Consider the following 16,256-nt stretch of genomic DNA (forward strand, 5'->3'; position numbering starts at 1 on the left):
GACACTTCTTCTAGTCATAGCTATAATATGTGGATGCATTTAGCTAAATTTCCTACTGTCTCTCATTTTTGTCTGAGTGAAACATGTGATATGCACACTGCCTTAGAAAATTGTATGATTCCTGTTTGTACACAGCCTTTCATATGGCACATGCCACACACATGGGAAAGTGGTTTTCTAAATGGATTCTTGAAGGTATCATTGGTTATACCAATCTCCATGATTGGGGAACAGTGACACAAGTTATCCTTCAATGCAATCTCGTTATACACACCTACAGTTGCAGCCACGCCAGACACCTCTTGTGTTCAGATTGTGAACTGCAGTAAGAAAGCAACTCGCTGTCTTTCACTGACACAGGAAGGCCAACTTGGACTTGTTCACGTGTTCAACAGATTACTTTTAATTATGCTCATGTGCTCTTACCAGATAGCTGGTTTTTCATGTGTAATCAAACTACATTCCCGCAAATTTATCTGATGCTCAATGCTGCCCTCGCAGACTGACATGGGTCCTGCCTAGTTGCTCAGTTTTAGAAAAGAATAGGCAAAGGTTGTTGCGCTCTCCTTTAGGAATGTCTACTAGACATCTTTCTGTGATACAAGAACACATACATGAACATGAAGAGAACACAGTACCCCTGCTACCTTAACCTCTACTATCTTAAACTCTTCTTACAAAAAACTATCTTTGAAGCAGGACCTGGAGGAATTTTACCCTTATGATTTTCATATAATCAGTTATCCATATAATCAGTTATCAGTTATCAATATATTCATATATATCCACGTATAATCAGATATTTTTATAATGATTTTATAATCCATGTTTGAATCATGAAAGCTTCTGCTTAGCTTAACAGCAAATTGCTTAAATCTGCAAAGTTTAAATGAACTTTGTCCCAGTACCTCCTTGTTCTCTCTCTACAAGAAGGGAAGCGATAAATCTGGTGTGCTGGCACTTTCCCCCCTTGTCCAGACAAAGTCTATGCAGTGAAACAGGAAGGTGCTAACCGCAAAATGTCCCTTATAAACAGATGGCTGCCTGGGAGTAACAGTTAAAGTTGTGGGTTTTTAGATGGCGTCCGGCACACTTCCCTGTGCCCTTCTGCTCGTGCTGATTTAAAACGTGAGCCCTTTGTTGCTTTTAGCAGAGTTATTCGCAGCGGCAGGAAACGTTGCCTCGTGTGTGGGTAATAAATCAGACTGAACGCAGGCTTCTTGCTTATCTCTATCAGTCTTTAATTGCATTGGAAAACATCATAAATTTTCCCTGGTGAGAGAACAGACATCCTTCTCGCCTTTCAGCAAAAACGAAAGGAACTCACACACAAAGAAAGATTCCCGTATGTGAACTAAACCACGCCTCAGAATGTGAGATGTCACACAGAACTGTTAACCCTGTAAGTTCTGATTCTCCTCACACCCCCTCTCGTCTCGCATCCTGAGGGAAACTGTGAGTACAACTCGCCCCAAGCACAACCCTTCACAGAACTCCCCATGTCGCTGGAAGGTCAAGGGTTTGGTAAACCCATCAGCTAGGTTCTCCCGGCTCGAACAATACTTGAGACGTATCCAACCTGCCTGGACACTCTGACATACATTCTGGAAATGTATGTCCAAATGCTTGGTTCTGGACTTGAACTGTCCAGATTCTGCCAACCTAAGACAAGGTTGATTGTCTCACCAAACAGTTACGGGCAAGTAACAATCCCCACAGATCTCTTGGATCAAACACCGGTAGAAGTCCAACTCCCTGCACAAATCCGACAAAGCACTGAACTCAGCCTCAGTGGAAGAAAGTGCAATGAGACTTTGCTTCCGGGACTTCCACCCAACCAGGGATTCCCCGAACTTTACCACCAGCCCAGACACAGACTTCCTGTCTCCAAGAGATGCCCAGTCGCTGTCGCTCCAGCACGTAAGCCGTGCGTCACCTTCAGCTGACAACGTGAGGCAAAACTCTTTGGTAGCCTGCAAATACCTCAACACTCTCTTGATGCCTTGCCAGGCATTCACACTGGGCTTTGTAGCCTCTCTGCTGAGCAGATTCACAGCAAACGCTATGTCCGGTCTGCTCCACTGAGAGAGATACAACAGACTCCCTAGCGCTGACTGAAACACCTCAGGGTTTTGGAACTCAGAACGCTCCCCAAGCTGACTGTCCTTCATGAAATTGGTCTCCATGGGCGTTCTGACCCCTGCACAGTCAGACATCCGGAACTTCTCAAGCAACTGCTCAATCTTGCCTTTCTGACTGAGCAAGAAACTCCCGTTCTCAGACCTGTCTATCTTGACACCTAGATACACCTGAGCGGGACCAAGGTTTTTGAGCTTAAACTTCTTACCAATCTCTCTGGCAAAACCTTGCGCCTGTCTATCTGTCTGTGCCACATACAGAATATCATCTACGAACACCAGAACCGTTTCCTGTGTTCCTCCTGACCCCTTCAGGAACAGGCAACTGTCTGCCAGATACTTCTGGAAACCCAAACTTTCCAGAGCTTCATTCAGGCACATGTTCCAATTTCTGGCTGACTGTTTCAAACCATAAATTGACTTGTGTAGCTTCCACACAACACCTGGCTCATTGCCCTCAAACCCTGGAGGAGGTAACATGTACAGATCCTCCTTCAGATCCGAGTTCAAATAAGCCACATCCACATCAAAGTGGTGCACTTGGTGCCCTCTTTGAGCAGCTAATGTCAAAACCACGCGCAGAGTCTCACTCCTAGACGTCGGAGCATACACCTCGGTGTAATGCAGCCCTCTCCTCTGCGTAAACCCTCTGGCTACAAGTACTCGCCTTGTACTGTGGTTCTCCAGATGCTGTGGGCTTAATCCTGTAAACCCAACGACAGCTCACGGCCTGCTTGTCCTCTGGCAGCTTCGTGGTGGAGAACACACCTAAGGACTTCATTGAGTTCAACTCCTTTCCCATTGCCTCTTGCCACTTCCTGGCTTCCGCTTCAGGCAACTGTTGAACCGCCTCAAAACTCTCAGGTTCGCACTGCGCTAAACCTACCCACATGCTGGTGACCTCAAACCTCTCAGGTGGTACCCCCTTTGTGGTGCGTGTGGAACGTCTGAGCACTGTCTCAGGTGCTCCCTCTGACCCACTGGGGCCAGCAAACGTGTACTTGTTGTCAGAAGACTCCCCCTCTGACTTACTGCGTCTTCTGGCCTTCTGCACTTGACTAACAGGAGACGAAGGCTCACTCTTGGGCTCTCTTTTACCAACCTGTGGAGATGCCCCTCCCTGTTCTTGACTCTGGTCAGAGACCTGGTCCTCATCAACAGGTTCAGCTTCTAACTCTCCTTCCTCAGCAGAATCAGACAGACACTCTAAGAGAACATCAGGATTCGCATGGATCCTTGACCAACCATTCTGCTCACAGAACTCAGCACTCCTGCTGACTAGAATCCTGGACTGATTGCCTTCTGGATAGGCAAACCTCCACCTTTTTGTCCCAGGCTCGTATCCACAAAAGATCATTCTCCGGGACCTCGGGTCACCTTTCTTCCGTTGAGCCTTTGGCACAAGCACCCAGGCTTCGCAACCAAACACACAGAAGAAATGCACCTTGGGCTTCTTCCGGTGCAGCAGAAAATAGGGCGTGTCCCTTACAACAGAGCTATAGGACCTGTTCAACGTGAAGCTGGCAGCTTTCCAAGCTTCGGCCCAAAAGCTCTGAGGCAAACCAGAGTCAAACAGTAGCGCGTCAGCTGCTTCAGCTAGCGTTCTGTTCCTGCGCTCTGCTACGCCATTCTCCTGAGGAGAATAAGCAACCGTCAACCTGTGACGTATCCCCTTCTGGCGGAAGAAACTCTGCAGAGCAGACCCGGTGAACTCTCCGCCTCGGTCACTCTGAAAACTCTGCACCTTGGTGGAAAACTGTAGTTCCACCGCCGCAATCCAGTCTTTGATCAGTTGCGCTGCCTCGCTTTTCTGTTTCAGCGAGAAAACCCAACCGTTCCGCGAAAAATCATCTGTGAGCGTGAGCACATATCTAGCTCCGCCCAGACTCGGCACTGGCATGGGTCCAAAGAGGTCTGTATGCACAAGCTCAAAAGGCTTTGTGGTTACCCTCTCCGATCTGGGATAACTGCACCTTTTTGTCTTTGCTCTTTTGCATGCCCTACAATCCAAAAATTTTCCGCATGCTTTCATCTTGCAACCCTCAGTGCACTCCGGCAACTTCTGGACAAATTGCCAACAGCTATGCGACATTCTCCTGTGCCACAAGTGAACACACGAATCATGTGTGGGAATGTTAGCACACTGCGCCTGTGCTGGCTCAGCATTCCCCCTACCCTCCAGAGGTGTCTCCAGAACAAAGAGGTTGTTCTGACATGCAACATTGACCAGTTGTTTCCCACCCCTGGAAATAGAACAGACATCATTTTCAAAGCAAACCTTAAAACCCTCCTTTACAAGAGCAGATACAGATAAAAGACAACACTTCATTTTTGGCACAACATAGACTTCCAGCTCTGACCAAACTGCGGGTGGCAGTGGAAGACAGGAGTGCCTGGCATGCTCTGGTCCATGGGGTCACGAAGAGTCGGACACGACTGAACGACTAAACAACAACAAGAAGACTTCCAGCTCTGCCTGTAAAAAAGAAACAAACACATTTCCAACAGTGGTTAATTGTCTCTGCGACCCATCCGCGAGAGAAACTTTTCCCAGTTGAAACAGCTCTGCAATTCCACATCTTGCCACTAGGTGTCGCCGGCATCAGGCGATGGCTGGCTCCTGAGTCAATGACCCAACGCAGCATTCTGCCTTCACTGGAGTTGTCCTTCAGCGTTGCCATGGAGGCAGCTAGTTGATAAGAACTGTCCTTCTCACTTCCTCTGTCACGTCCTCCCTCTGCATTCCCACGCTGGCCTCCTCTCTTAGACTGGCTGCCATGGAAACCTGGCTTGCTGCCACGAGGACTTGGCTGACTGCCATGGGAAGCGACCTTGGAGACATCCTGCCCGGCCTCTCTGGCTCTCCTCGGACAGGACCGACGCAGGTGTTCAGCAGACTTGCAGACAAAACAGCGACGAGTGGAAAAAAACTGAACTGTGCCTTCTGGCTTGCCCCCCCCCCCCTGCTACCGGCAGGGCACTCTGCGCCAGCTCGGCCTTCTTTGAGACGGCGTTCTTCCACGTCACACAAACGACCAGTCACATACTGCAGCGTAAGATCCGCTGGATTCATCGACTCCAAAGTTAGACACAAATTGTCATAACTTTTGTCCAAAGAGCTGAGCAAAATATAAACTTTCAGTTCCTCAGTAAAGTTGACTTGCAACAGTCTCAGCTTGTTGAAAACAGAGAGCATCTTAGTCACATGCTGTCTGATGCTATCACCAGGGCGCAGCTTCAGCTCAAACAAGCTTCTGGTGGTGTGGATCTTTGCCCCAGCTGTGGTCCTGTGGTGCACTCTCTCTAGTGCCTGGTAGGCCTCATGAGCAGTCTCAAGACCTTCCACCAAAGGTAGCTGTGAACCCTCCAAGCTGAGCATGATAGCTCCTAGGGCTTTCTGATTTTTCCTCTGTGAGGCTGCATCTTGCTGTGGGGGCCCTCGGACCGCCTCCCACAGACCCTTGGCTACCAGCCAGGCCTTCAGCTTCCTGGACCACTCCTCCCAGTTGCTCCCATTTAACTTCTCAAAGGGGACTGAGAAAGAGTCCTGGCCATCTGCCATCTTCTCCCCCGGGGCTGAGCCTATTCACGTAACAGCAGCTCCTCCTGGCACCCGGTCCTGAAGATGAGATCCTCCACAGCAAGCTTCGCTGCCTCAAACGTTAGGCAGAAGCTCCAGCTGGCTTCTCCCACACACACAGCACGACGTGGCAACAGCTTCCAAAGCTTGGCTGTCTTCTTCCATAACCTGTGGGTTTTTAGACGGCGTCCGGCACACTTCCCTGTGCCCTTCTGCTCGTGCTGATTTAAAACGTGAGCCCTTTGTTGCTTTTAGCAGTGTTATTCGCAGCGGCAGGAAACGTTGCCTCGTGTGTGGGTAATAAATCAGACTGAACGCAGGCTTCTTGCTTATCTCTATCAGTCTTTAATTGCATTGGAAAACATCGTAAATTTTCCCCGGCGAGAGAGCAGACATCCTTCTCGCCTTTCAGCAAAAACGAAAGGAACTCACACACAAAGAAAGATTCCCGTATGTGAACTAAACCACGCCTCAGAATGTGAGACGTCACACAGAACTGTTAACCCTGTAAGTTCTGATTCTCCTCACAAAAGTTCCTTCTTGCCTTAAGTTTCTATTCTTGCAATAAATCTAGGAGAAAGGTCAAGGCTGCCCCAAGACTGCATGTTCAAACTAAAAAGCAGAAGTTGGGAGAGAACTCTTTGTACGGTCAGGAGCAAGGCTTGTATGGGCTCATTAGCTTATTTTGCTTCCATTCGCAATTGTATTTGATTATGTCATGATCTGTGATGTATGTACTCAGGTATAAAAACCCCTGGGCGACAGAGCTCGGGGCCCAGTCTTTTGGAAAAGATTCCACTGGGTCAATTATTGCTCAGCAATAAGCCTCACTTTCTTTTTCTCCAATTGCTGCGTCTGTCAATTCTTGAACTATCTGAATTGATCACTGGTACCCACTAAAATTTGTTGCAACATCTTCAACTCTTCTTACAAAAAATAAATAAATAAATAAATAAAATTTAAATAAATAAAAAACGGTGAGATGCACTGATCAGGTGGGATTGCTATGAGGAATTATAACAAATATAGAGTAAGCCATCTGTGTCAGCCATGGTTAAGAGTACAGGAGCAGGAACATCTGTGATGTCAACTTACGTGTATAAGCTTACGTGTCTGGATTCCTGGGGAAAGGGGGAGAGGGTGCCTGGAGGATATATATACTGTATGCAATTTCTCTTGCTTTTGTGCTTGCTGTGAACCGATTCACGCAGTGCCTTCTGCTATCCGGAGAGCAGAATAAACTCTTTCTCTGAACCAAACCTTGGTGTCATTTGACTCCTTCCTCCCTGTTCTGGGAGCAACGCTCACCCTACCAATCGGTAAAGTCTAATAAGGCTTTTTTTTATGTGTATGGGGACACTCCAGTGAATGTTTGAGTGCATGAGACGTTGGGGCTCAGAGCCACTGGCAAAGCGAAGTGTGGTCCTTGAAGTGCGGTTCCTGGTGACACGAGTCTGTCTAGGCCACTAACAGGACGCGCAGAAAGGTGACTGAGTGAAAAATAATACTAGGTGGTCGGAGTGTCCCAAATCATGGGGGGTACAAGCAGTAAATCGACCCCCTTGCAGTGTGTGTGTGTGTGTGTTTTCTGGATGATAATTGGAAGGACGCCACAAAGGGAGATGATTGGGGGTTTAAATCTGATGTTCATGCAGATCAGGAGAGAAGTGAGAATGTTAGAACAGGAAAAAAGTTGGTTAGTGTGTTGTAAAGACGGTTGAGTGTTTATGCTGATTAGTATTAATGAAATTAATATATTCAGATGCTATTATTGAAAGAGAATTTACTAAATTCAGTAAAAGCTGAATTGCATAGAGGCTGTGTGTGACCAGCAACACACTTAGTCACAGTCTTGCTCAGCTTCTTGGTTGAGGTTTTCATGAGTAAAAACAGTTTTTAAAGAATTAATCCACAGCTGTTGCAATGCTGAAAGGTGCAGTTGCCTTGATCTCACCACGAAATTTTGTACCTTTGCATGGAAAGAGGCAAAATAGTGCCGTTCTCCTGGTTTTATTTAAAACCTCAAGGAAGAAAGAAAATCCTTTTTTTTAGGCTAGGAGGGAAAGTAGCTTTGCACTGTGAGAAACTCGAGCTATCTCTGGTTTGGTTTCTGTATTTAAACTATACAAGTTTTGAAAAACTGGCTAGGATTCTGTATGCTGCTGTACCATGGTGAATAATTGGAACAGGAAGAATTTTGTGTTTTGACTGGAACTGCATTTTTCCCAGAACTATTTTTATCTGAAGTATGTAAGGTGTAAATGAAATCAAAGAAACGGGTGTGCAATTCGAACCTTTACATGAATGTATCAAAAGACTTTCAAGTTTATATTTGCGGCCACCCGGGGGGGGGGAGAGATATTAGGTTTGGAGTAACTTTAGGAATCGTGAACAGCAACCATTCCCCTTTCCCTTTGAAATATTGGGCATTAATTTGAAATTTCTGAGTAATATCTGCCAGTTGCTGACACCTGGTGGGGATTATGTGCAACTCCAAGACAATTTCCAAGTTTCTGTGAAATGTCCTATACAAGTGTACCAAGACAATAGATCCTGTTTGGCTTTGCTGAACTCAGAGAGTTGCAAGCAAAGAACCAAATACTTGCAGATTAAGCTACATCGTGCAAGAGAGTGTATTCAGAAAGGACTCATTCGGGTGTCCTACATGGTAGGAAATGAAATTCCTGCTGATCTGTTGTCTAAGGTTGTTAACAGAGAACAACTTAAGGTTTATGTGCAGAGGTTACAATTGGGTTGAACCACAGGTACTACAGGTTACACGGAAAGGGGGAGGATGTTAGGATATTTCCGTTCCACCTTAAAAGGGAGCAGGATGTTTGTGTCACAGCCTGCGTATTTCCTGTTTCACAGGATGCTTCTGTTGTGTCTTTGTTTTCGTCTCTCTCTATGCCGGAACACTGAAGCAGGCAGTCATGTTTTTCTTTGTTCTGATCAACGCAGAAATAAACTTGTAAATAATGCTCTCCTGAGTGCATCTCTCGCTGTGCATTATCTGCTGATAGAGCGTGCACGGCTCTGGAATGTGGCAAGTTATTTCTGGAGCTCGTGTCGCTAATTGCTGATACTGCGTGTCTACGGGAGATCAATGGACGTCCGGAGACGACGTGGAGTCATGATGGACTTTGTCTCTCTCAACCCCCCCATCTGCTCTACATATGCTTAAATTAAATAGATATGCAAAAAGTTGGTGTTAAAAGTTGAGTTGCACTCTGTCTCCTTCTGTGTGCCATTCAGATGCAGAAATGAGTTTATACTTACTCAGCATGGTCATCAAGTCAGTGTCTACTGTGGGTTCTTAAACATTCTGAATACAGTGTGTGCTCTTTCTTTGCTGTTTCTTTGAGTTCTTATGTCACTTATCTGAAAGTCAGCATTAGTTGCTTATTCTAAAGCAAGAAAAGGAGGGCTACCCTGATTCATATAATCAGTTATCAGTAATCAATATATTCACATATGCTCACACATAATCAGGGTTTACAGTGATTTTTATAATCCATTTGAATCAAGGAAAGCTTTGCCTAGCTTAACTGCAAAACTGCTTGAAACTGTAAGTCCAGAAACCGACCTTTCCCCCAGTACATTTTACACCCTAGAGAAAAGGGGAAGCCATAAATCAGAAGGCGCTGGTACAAAACTCCCCCTCAGATCCAGACTAAAATGGTCCACGAAACAGGAAGGGCCAAACCTGAAACCTGGTGGGATAAGTCCCACGATTGGAATGTAAAAATGGAGGGATACAATCTATTTCAGAGAAACAGACCAGACAAGAAAGGAGGAGGAGTGGCGTTATATGTCAGGGATGTGTATACCTGTGAAGAGATCCAAGATTTAGAACCTCAAAGCCAAAGTGAGAGCATTTGGGTCAAAATTAAGGGAGAGAAGAATAACAGTGACCTCATTGTGGGAGTTTACTATAGATCCCCAAGCCAAACGGAGGACATAGATGATGCCTTCCTGGAACAGATGGCCAAGCATGCAAAAGGAAGGGAGATAGTGGTAATGGGGGACTTCAATTACCCAGATATTTGTTGGATGTCAAACTCAGCCAAGAGCATAAGGTCAAACAGATTCCTCACTGGCCTTGCAGACAACTTCATTGTCCAGAAAGTGGGAGAAGCAACAAGAGGAACAGCCATTTTAGATCTGGTCCTAACCAATGTCGATGACCTGGTTAATGGGGTAGAAGTGGAAGAATCATTAGGCGCAAGTGATCATGCTCTTCTGAAGTTTACTATACAACGGAAAGGAGCAGCCAAGCATACTAGGACTCAATTTCTTGACTTTAAGAAAGCCGACTTCATAAAACTTAGGGAAGTGCTGGGTGAGATCCCATGGACAGTAATACTAAAAGGAAAGGGAGTTCATGATGGCTGGGAGTTTGTTAAGAGGGAGATAGTAAAAGCACAACTTCAGGCAATACCAATGAGACGGAAACATGGAAGGTGCCTAAGGAAGCCAGGGTGGCTATCTAAAGAACTTTTAACTGAGTTAAGATTAAAAAAGGATGTGTACAAAAAATGGAAAAGGGGAGAAACCACCAAAGAGGAATTCAAACAAATAGCCAGCACGTGTAGACACAAAGTCAGAAAAGCTAAAGCACAAAATGAACTCAGGCTTGCTAGAGAGGTTAAAAGCAACAAAAAAGGCTTTTATAGGTATGTTCGTAGCAAAAGGAAGAACAAAGAAACAGTGGGGTCACTCAGAGGAGAAGACGGTGAAATGCAAACAGGGGACACAGAAAGGGCTGAACTCCTCAATGCCTTCTTTGCCTCAGTCTTCTCCGATAAAGAAAACAATGCCCGACCTGAAGAATTTGGAGCAAATGATTCAGCAGAGAAAACACAGCCCAGAATAACTAAGGAGATAGTACAAGAATACTTGGCTAGTTTAGATGTATTCAAGTCTCCAGGGCCAGATGAACTGCATCCAAGAGTATTAAAAGAACTGGCAGATGTGATCTCAGAACCACTGGCAATCATCTTTGAGAATTCCTGGAGAACAGGTGAAGTCCCAGCAGACTGGAGGAGGGCAAATGTTGTCCCTATTTTCAAAAAGGGGGAAAGAGAGGACCCAAATAATTACCGCCCAGTCAGTCTGACATCAATACCAGGGAAGATTCTGGAGCAGATCATTAAGCAAACAATCTGTGAGCACCTAGAAAGGAATGCTGTGATCACCAATAGTCAGCATGGATTTCTGAAAAATAAGTCATGTCAGACGAACCTGATCTCATTTTTTGACAGAATTACAAGCCTGGTAGATGAAGGGAACGCAGTGGATGTAGTCTACCTTGATTTCAGCAAGGCATTTGACAAGGTGCCCCATGATATTCTTGTAAAGAAGCTGGTAAAATGCGGTCTTGACTCTGCTACCACTCAATGGATTTGTAACTGGCTGACTGACCGGACCCAAAGGGTGCTCATCAATGGTTCCTCTTCATCCTGGAGAAGAGTGACTAGTGGGGTGCCACAGGGTTCTGTCTTGGGCCCGGTCTTATTCAACATCTTTATCAACGACTTGGATGATGGACTCAAGGGCATCCTGATCAAATTTGCAGATGACACCAAACTGGGAGGGGTGGCTAACACCCCAGAGGACAGGATCACACTTCAAAATGACCTTGACAGATTAGAGAACTGGGCCAAAACAAACAAGATGAATTTTAACAGGGAGAAATGTAAAGTATTGCACTTGGGCAAAAAAAATGAGAGGCACAAATACAAGATGGGTGACACCTGGCTTGAGAGCAGTACATGTGAAAAGGATCTAGGAGTCTTGGTTGACCACAAACTTGACATGAGCCAACAGTGTGACGCGGCAGCTAAAAAAGCCAATGCAATTCTGGGCTGCATCAATAGGAGTATAGCATCTAGATCAAGGGAAGTAATAGTGCCACTGTATTCTGCTCTGGTCAGACCTCACCTGGAGTACTGTGTCCAGTTCTGGGCACCACAGTTCAAGAAGGACACTGACAAACTGGAACGTGTCCAGAGGAGGGCAACCAAAATGGTCAAAGGCCTGGAAACGATGCCTTATGAGGAACGGCTAAGGGAGCTGGGCATGTTTAGCCTGGAGAAGAGGAGGGAAAGGTTGTTTTCTGCTGCTCCAGAGAAGCGGACACGGAGCAATGGATCCAAACTACAAGAAAGAAGATTCCACCTAAACATTAGGAAGAACTTCCTGACAGTAAGAGCTGTTCGACAGTGGAATTTGCTGCCAAGGAGTGTGGTGGAGTCTCCTTCTTTGGAGGTCTTTAAGCAGAGGCTTGACAACCATATGTCAGGAGTGCTCTGATGGTGTTTCCTGCTTGGCAGGGGGTTGGACTCGATGGCCCTTGTGGTCTCTTCCAACTCTATGATTCTATGATTCTATGAAACCACAAAAACTCCCTACATGAGCAGATGCATAGGGGAGTTAGCGCCAAGAGATGCCCTCCCTAAAGTCTTGTTTCCCTGTTCCATCAAACTAGAGAAAAGGTCAGACTGTATGTTACTGTACAGGAAAGCAGAAGTTGGGAGTGAACTCTGCATACGGCCAGGAGCATGGCAGAAAGCACGCTCATTGGTTAATTTTCGCTGGCGTTCGTGATTGTCTCATGATTGTCTCATGATCTGTGATGTGCACATGTATTTAACCTCAGAACTTGAATGCTTTGGGGCCCCAGTCTTTTGGAAAGGATTCAAACTGGGTCCATTATTGCTCTGCAATAAACTTCACCTTCATTTTCTCCAAATTGCTGCGTCTGTCAATCCTTTGTTTCATTTAAGTGGGCACCACTGAATTTCACTTGCTTCAATTCCTCCTGTTTAATAGGAACACCCTTTCAAACTGTTATCAGATGTTTTCTTATAAGAAAATTCAGCCATACAGCAGGTAGCACTTAACCTATTGTAGTGCCCTAATTTTAACTGAACCACTGTCCCAAGTCAATTAAGTATGTGAGTATGTATATCAAGATTAAAATTAATTGCAGATAAATAACAATAGGGGAAACTGTCGGACTGTCCTACAGTTTTTTTATTTAAAAAGTCAATCAACTTTCAAGTGCAGCCCAACGAAACTCCCTTTCGCAGTGAATATTCTGCAGAAAGAATTTAAAACAGAAGCATATCTTAGAGGAAAAGGTAGGATAATCACAGTAGTATGCTACCTTCCGAGAGGATCTCATTCTTTTGTGATTTAATCTCTGCCTGCAATTTGTGTGTGTATATGCTATAATCACATTTAACCTTGAGAAAAGCCAGCATCTGGTACATGGTTTTTTTATGTGCTTTAAGCTTTCTGTTTGTGGGAATGATTTTAGATGCCAGATTATCACCTGTGTTACTGTGTTAACGTACTTCATCTTTGTGTGAGTGTCAAAAAAAAAAAAAAGAGAGGATGAGGAGGAGGAGGAAAGCGAGGAGGAAAATAATGTTGGGAGGCATTAAAAGCTGCATGGGACATGGCAGCCAAATGGCGCATAGTCGCTAAACTTAAAGAGACATATAAAAAACCCAAAGGCCCCATACCCCTGCCTGGCCCCAATCTGGTGGCCCCGATCTGCCGGGTGTATGACCCCCTTGGAGCCGATCAACGCCCAGGGCAACCGGCCTCCACACACTTTTACTATGCAACATGTGCCATTTAAAAGCACGGATGTTTGCAATTGGGAAAACCAGAATCCTTCTTTTGAAGAGGATCCAGCTAAAATAAAATAATTAGACTATTTGAAGGTGTGTTTAAAACTTTCATGCCTACTTATGACAATGTAAGCCAACTTATGGATACAATACTCACCACTGAGGAGGTCCAGAAGGTACATGCCGGGGCTAGAGAGCATCTGAGAGCAGCAGGCAATAATGATGCTGCAATTGCAATAGCTTATCCTAGACAAACCCCTAATTGGGACTAGAATACCGCTAATGGGAGAGCAACATTAGAAACATATCATAGAATCGTGTTAGAAGGCATGAGGAAAGCGGCTAAAAAACCCATCAATATGGCTAAGGTAGTGGAAGTAGTCCAGAAGGCCGCAGACCCTGATGATGACCAACCCATAGCCTATTTGTCTGAAAAATTAACCACTACGGAACAAGGCTTGCCTCCCTGCATGCAAGCAGTAGTGCAAAGAAGGCAGCATCAGATTGGACTGTTACGACTGATCTACACCAACCCCTTCAACTCACCATTTCTTGGCGCCCACCAGACAACCGCCCTGCTGGTGCCACCCCTGGAAGCTGGCACCTCTACGCACGGCAGAAGAATCCAGCGTGGACTAGAAGAGGACCTTTTCTATCCTTTCCTTTCCTTTCCTTTCCCTTTGAATATATAGCTTTGTATATAGTTTTGTGGGAGGTAACCCAGTTAATAGGTAATAGTTAAGTCCCTCCGCCTAAATGCCACAGACAGGACTGCGGGTGACCATGGTTTTGGCCAGGATGGTATTCTTCTTATTTCTGGCCATCAGCGCACCCACACCGCTTAAGGTAACCCAGCAGTTAATGAGAGAGTGGGGTGCCCGCAACACGTACAATAAATGGTTGCAAATGGCAGAAATGGTAGCCTATTCTGCAAACCGAACCAATTGTATGGTCTGCACTCTGGGACCTACAGATGCTTTGGGAGGAATACCCCTCCTCCTTGTGCCTTGGAATGAGTCCTCAGTTACGGCCCCGATTTTGGGTTCTGCCGGATTTTGTGCCGCGTTAAATTTGACGGGAGGAGCCTGTGGCTTTAACATTTCTGACCATGATGAAGCTATTCAAAATAGCTGAGTGACTGAGTGGCTTCCGAACCTTGGGTGGTTTAGAGGACTTCTACTGATGCTACTGGACCTCTTGCTGATTTTGCTTCTTTTCTGCTCCTATATACCCTGCTTATTGCAATGTTTACAAAATATGATGCATATAATGTCGCGAATGATTTGGCCCCAGATTATAGCACTGACACGAGAATACCGTCCAGTGCCTTGGGACGAGCCGGAAGGCTGTCCAAAAGAAGAGGGAATGAAGGAATGAGTTTCCAAAATCTAAAATCTGACTGTGCAGGCAGTCTGAAACGGGCCCCAAAATCCTCATTTTTCCTTCTCCAAGGGTGCATTAGCTAAAAACCATTAACTTGAGCACTTGAGCAAATGCATAACAAGAACACAGCTGTATAAACAAAGCTCTCTCCTTTATCAGTCCGTGACGCCTAATGAATGGCCTTGTCAGTTCCAAAGTGGAGCAGGGATGACACATCTGGATCTTATCTTACCCCCTGACCAAACTGACGCACAGACTTTGTCAGCCCCCCAGGAACGGCGCCAGGAGTACTCTTAGAGTTGGTGACCTTCTTACCCCAAGATAAGGAATACAGGAACAGGAACACCCTTTTATGGTCAAGAGTACAGGAACAGGAACACCCTTTTATGGTTAAGAGTACAGGAACAGGAACATCTGTGATGTCAACTTACGTGTATAAGCTTACGTGTCTGGATTCCTGGGGAAAGGGGGAGAGGGTGCCTGGAGGATATATATACTGTATGCAATTTCTCTTGCTTTTGTGCTTGCTGTGAACCGACTCACGCAGTGCCTTCTGCTATCCGGAGAGCAGAATAAACTCTTTCTCTGAACCAAACCTTGGTGTCATTTGACTCCTTCCTCCCTGTTCTGGGAGCAACGCTCACCCTACCAATCAGTAAAGTCTAATAAGGCTACAAGACGATTTTAAAAAAACCAAAAACCCACCTTAGACTGAGTTTTAGCACACATGGAAAACTGAAAACAAATCCTTCTTTCCTGATGGCTGTAATGCAACTGAAAAAGATTTTCCATCCCAAAGCATTTCATTTTAAAAATCCAATTTAAATATTAAAAAATCCGATTTCAATCCAAAAAAATTGATTTAAATTTAAAAATTCCAATTTAAATCCAAAAAATCCAATTTAAATTTTTCAAAAATCTGATTTGTTTTTTCATAAAAACATTGATTTTTATTAACCTTGCATGCCCATTAAAAGAAAAAAATGAGGGGAGAACAGGAACTCCGCCCCCCCATGACACTAAGGGCCAGGCTGGCATGGGCAGGCAGGAAAGGACTTAAGCGAGATGCCAATGTCAACATTGGGGGGGGGGGCGTCGTCAAAGAAGACCACTGAAGTGGGGGGGGGGTGTCGCGAGGTGCCCTTGCGAGGGGGTGAGAGGAGTTGGAGGAGGGGTGTCACTGTTGGGGGGGTTGTGGAGTGCCATTGCGAGGGGGGTGAGAAGAGGAGGAGCAGCCGGCCCTACCCCTTCCTCTCCCTGCCCCCTCCCTCCCCTTGCCCCTCTCCCTGCCCCCTCTCACCCATCTTCTCTCGAAGCCCCCTCAGGGGCGGCGGCAAGGAACTTGGGGCCCGCGGCGGCGCGGTTGCCCTCCGCCATCTTCGGACCCCTGAGGCGGTGGCGGTGTCAGGGTGGGAGGGCGGAAGCCCCACTCGCAGGCGCACGCTCCGTTCCTCCCAGACTCCCACACGGGCCGCCAAGCGTAACAAGCCAACTTCATCGGATGAACTGGAG

The 16,256-nt window shown here is 45.9% G+C and overlaps 1 protein-coding gene across 1 annotated transcript in view; it reads right to left on the bottom strand.

The window, feature by feature from the left end:
- Positions 1-16,256, bottom strand: part of LOC310668765 (ensconsin-like) — a gene marked incomplete at its 5' end in the record, with an annotated part of 148,939 nt that overhangs the window by 131,045 nt on the left and 1,638 nt on the right. The window contains 1 exon segment of the mRNA XM_083422097.1: positions 16,045-16,250. Coding sequence (XP_083278223.1) covers positions 16,045-16,250 — 206 coding nt within the window.

This window comes from Podarcis tiliguerta (assembly GCF_965153285.1).
Source record: "Podarcis tiliguerta genome assembly, chromosome: W".
In the NCBI taxonomy this organism is placed as follows: domain Eukaryota; kingdom Metazoa; phylum Chordata; class Lepidosauria; order Squamata; family Lacertidae; genus Podarcis; species Podarcis tiliguerta.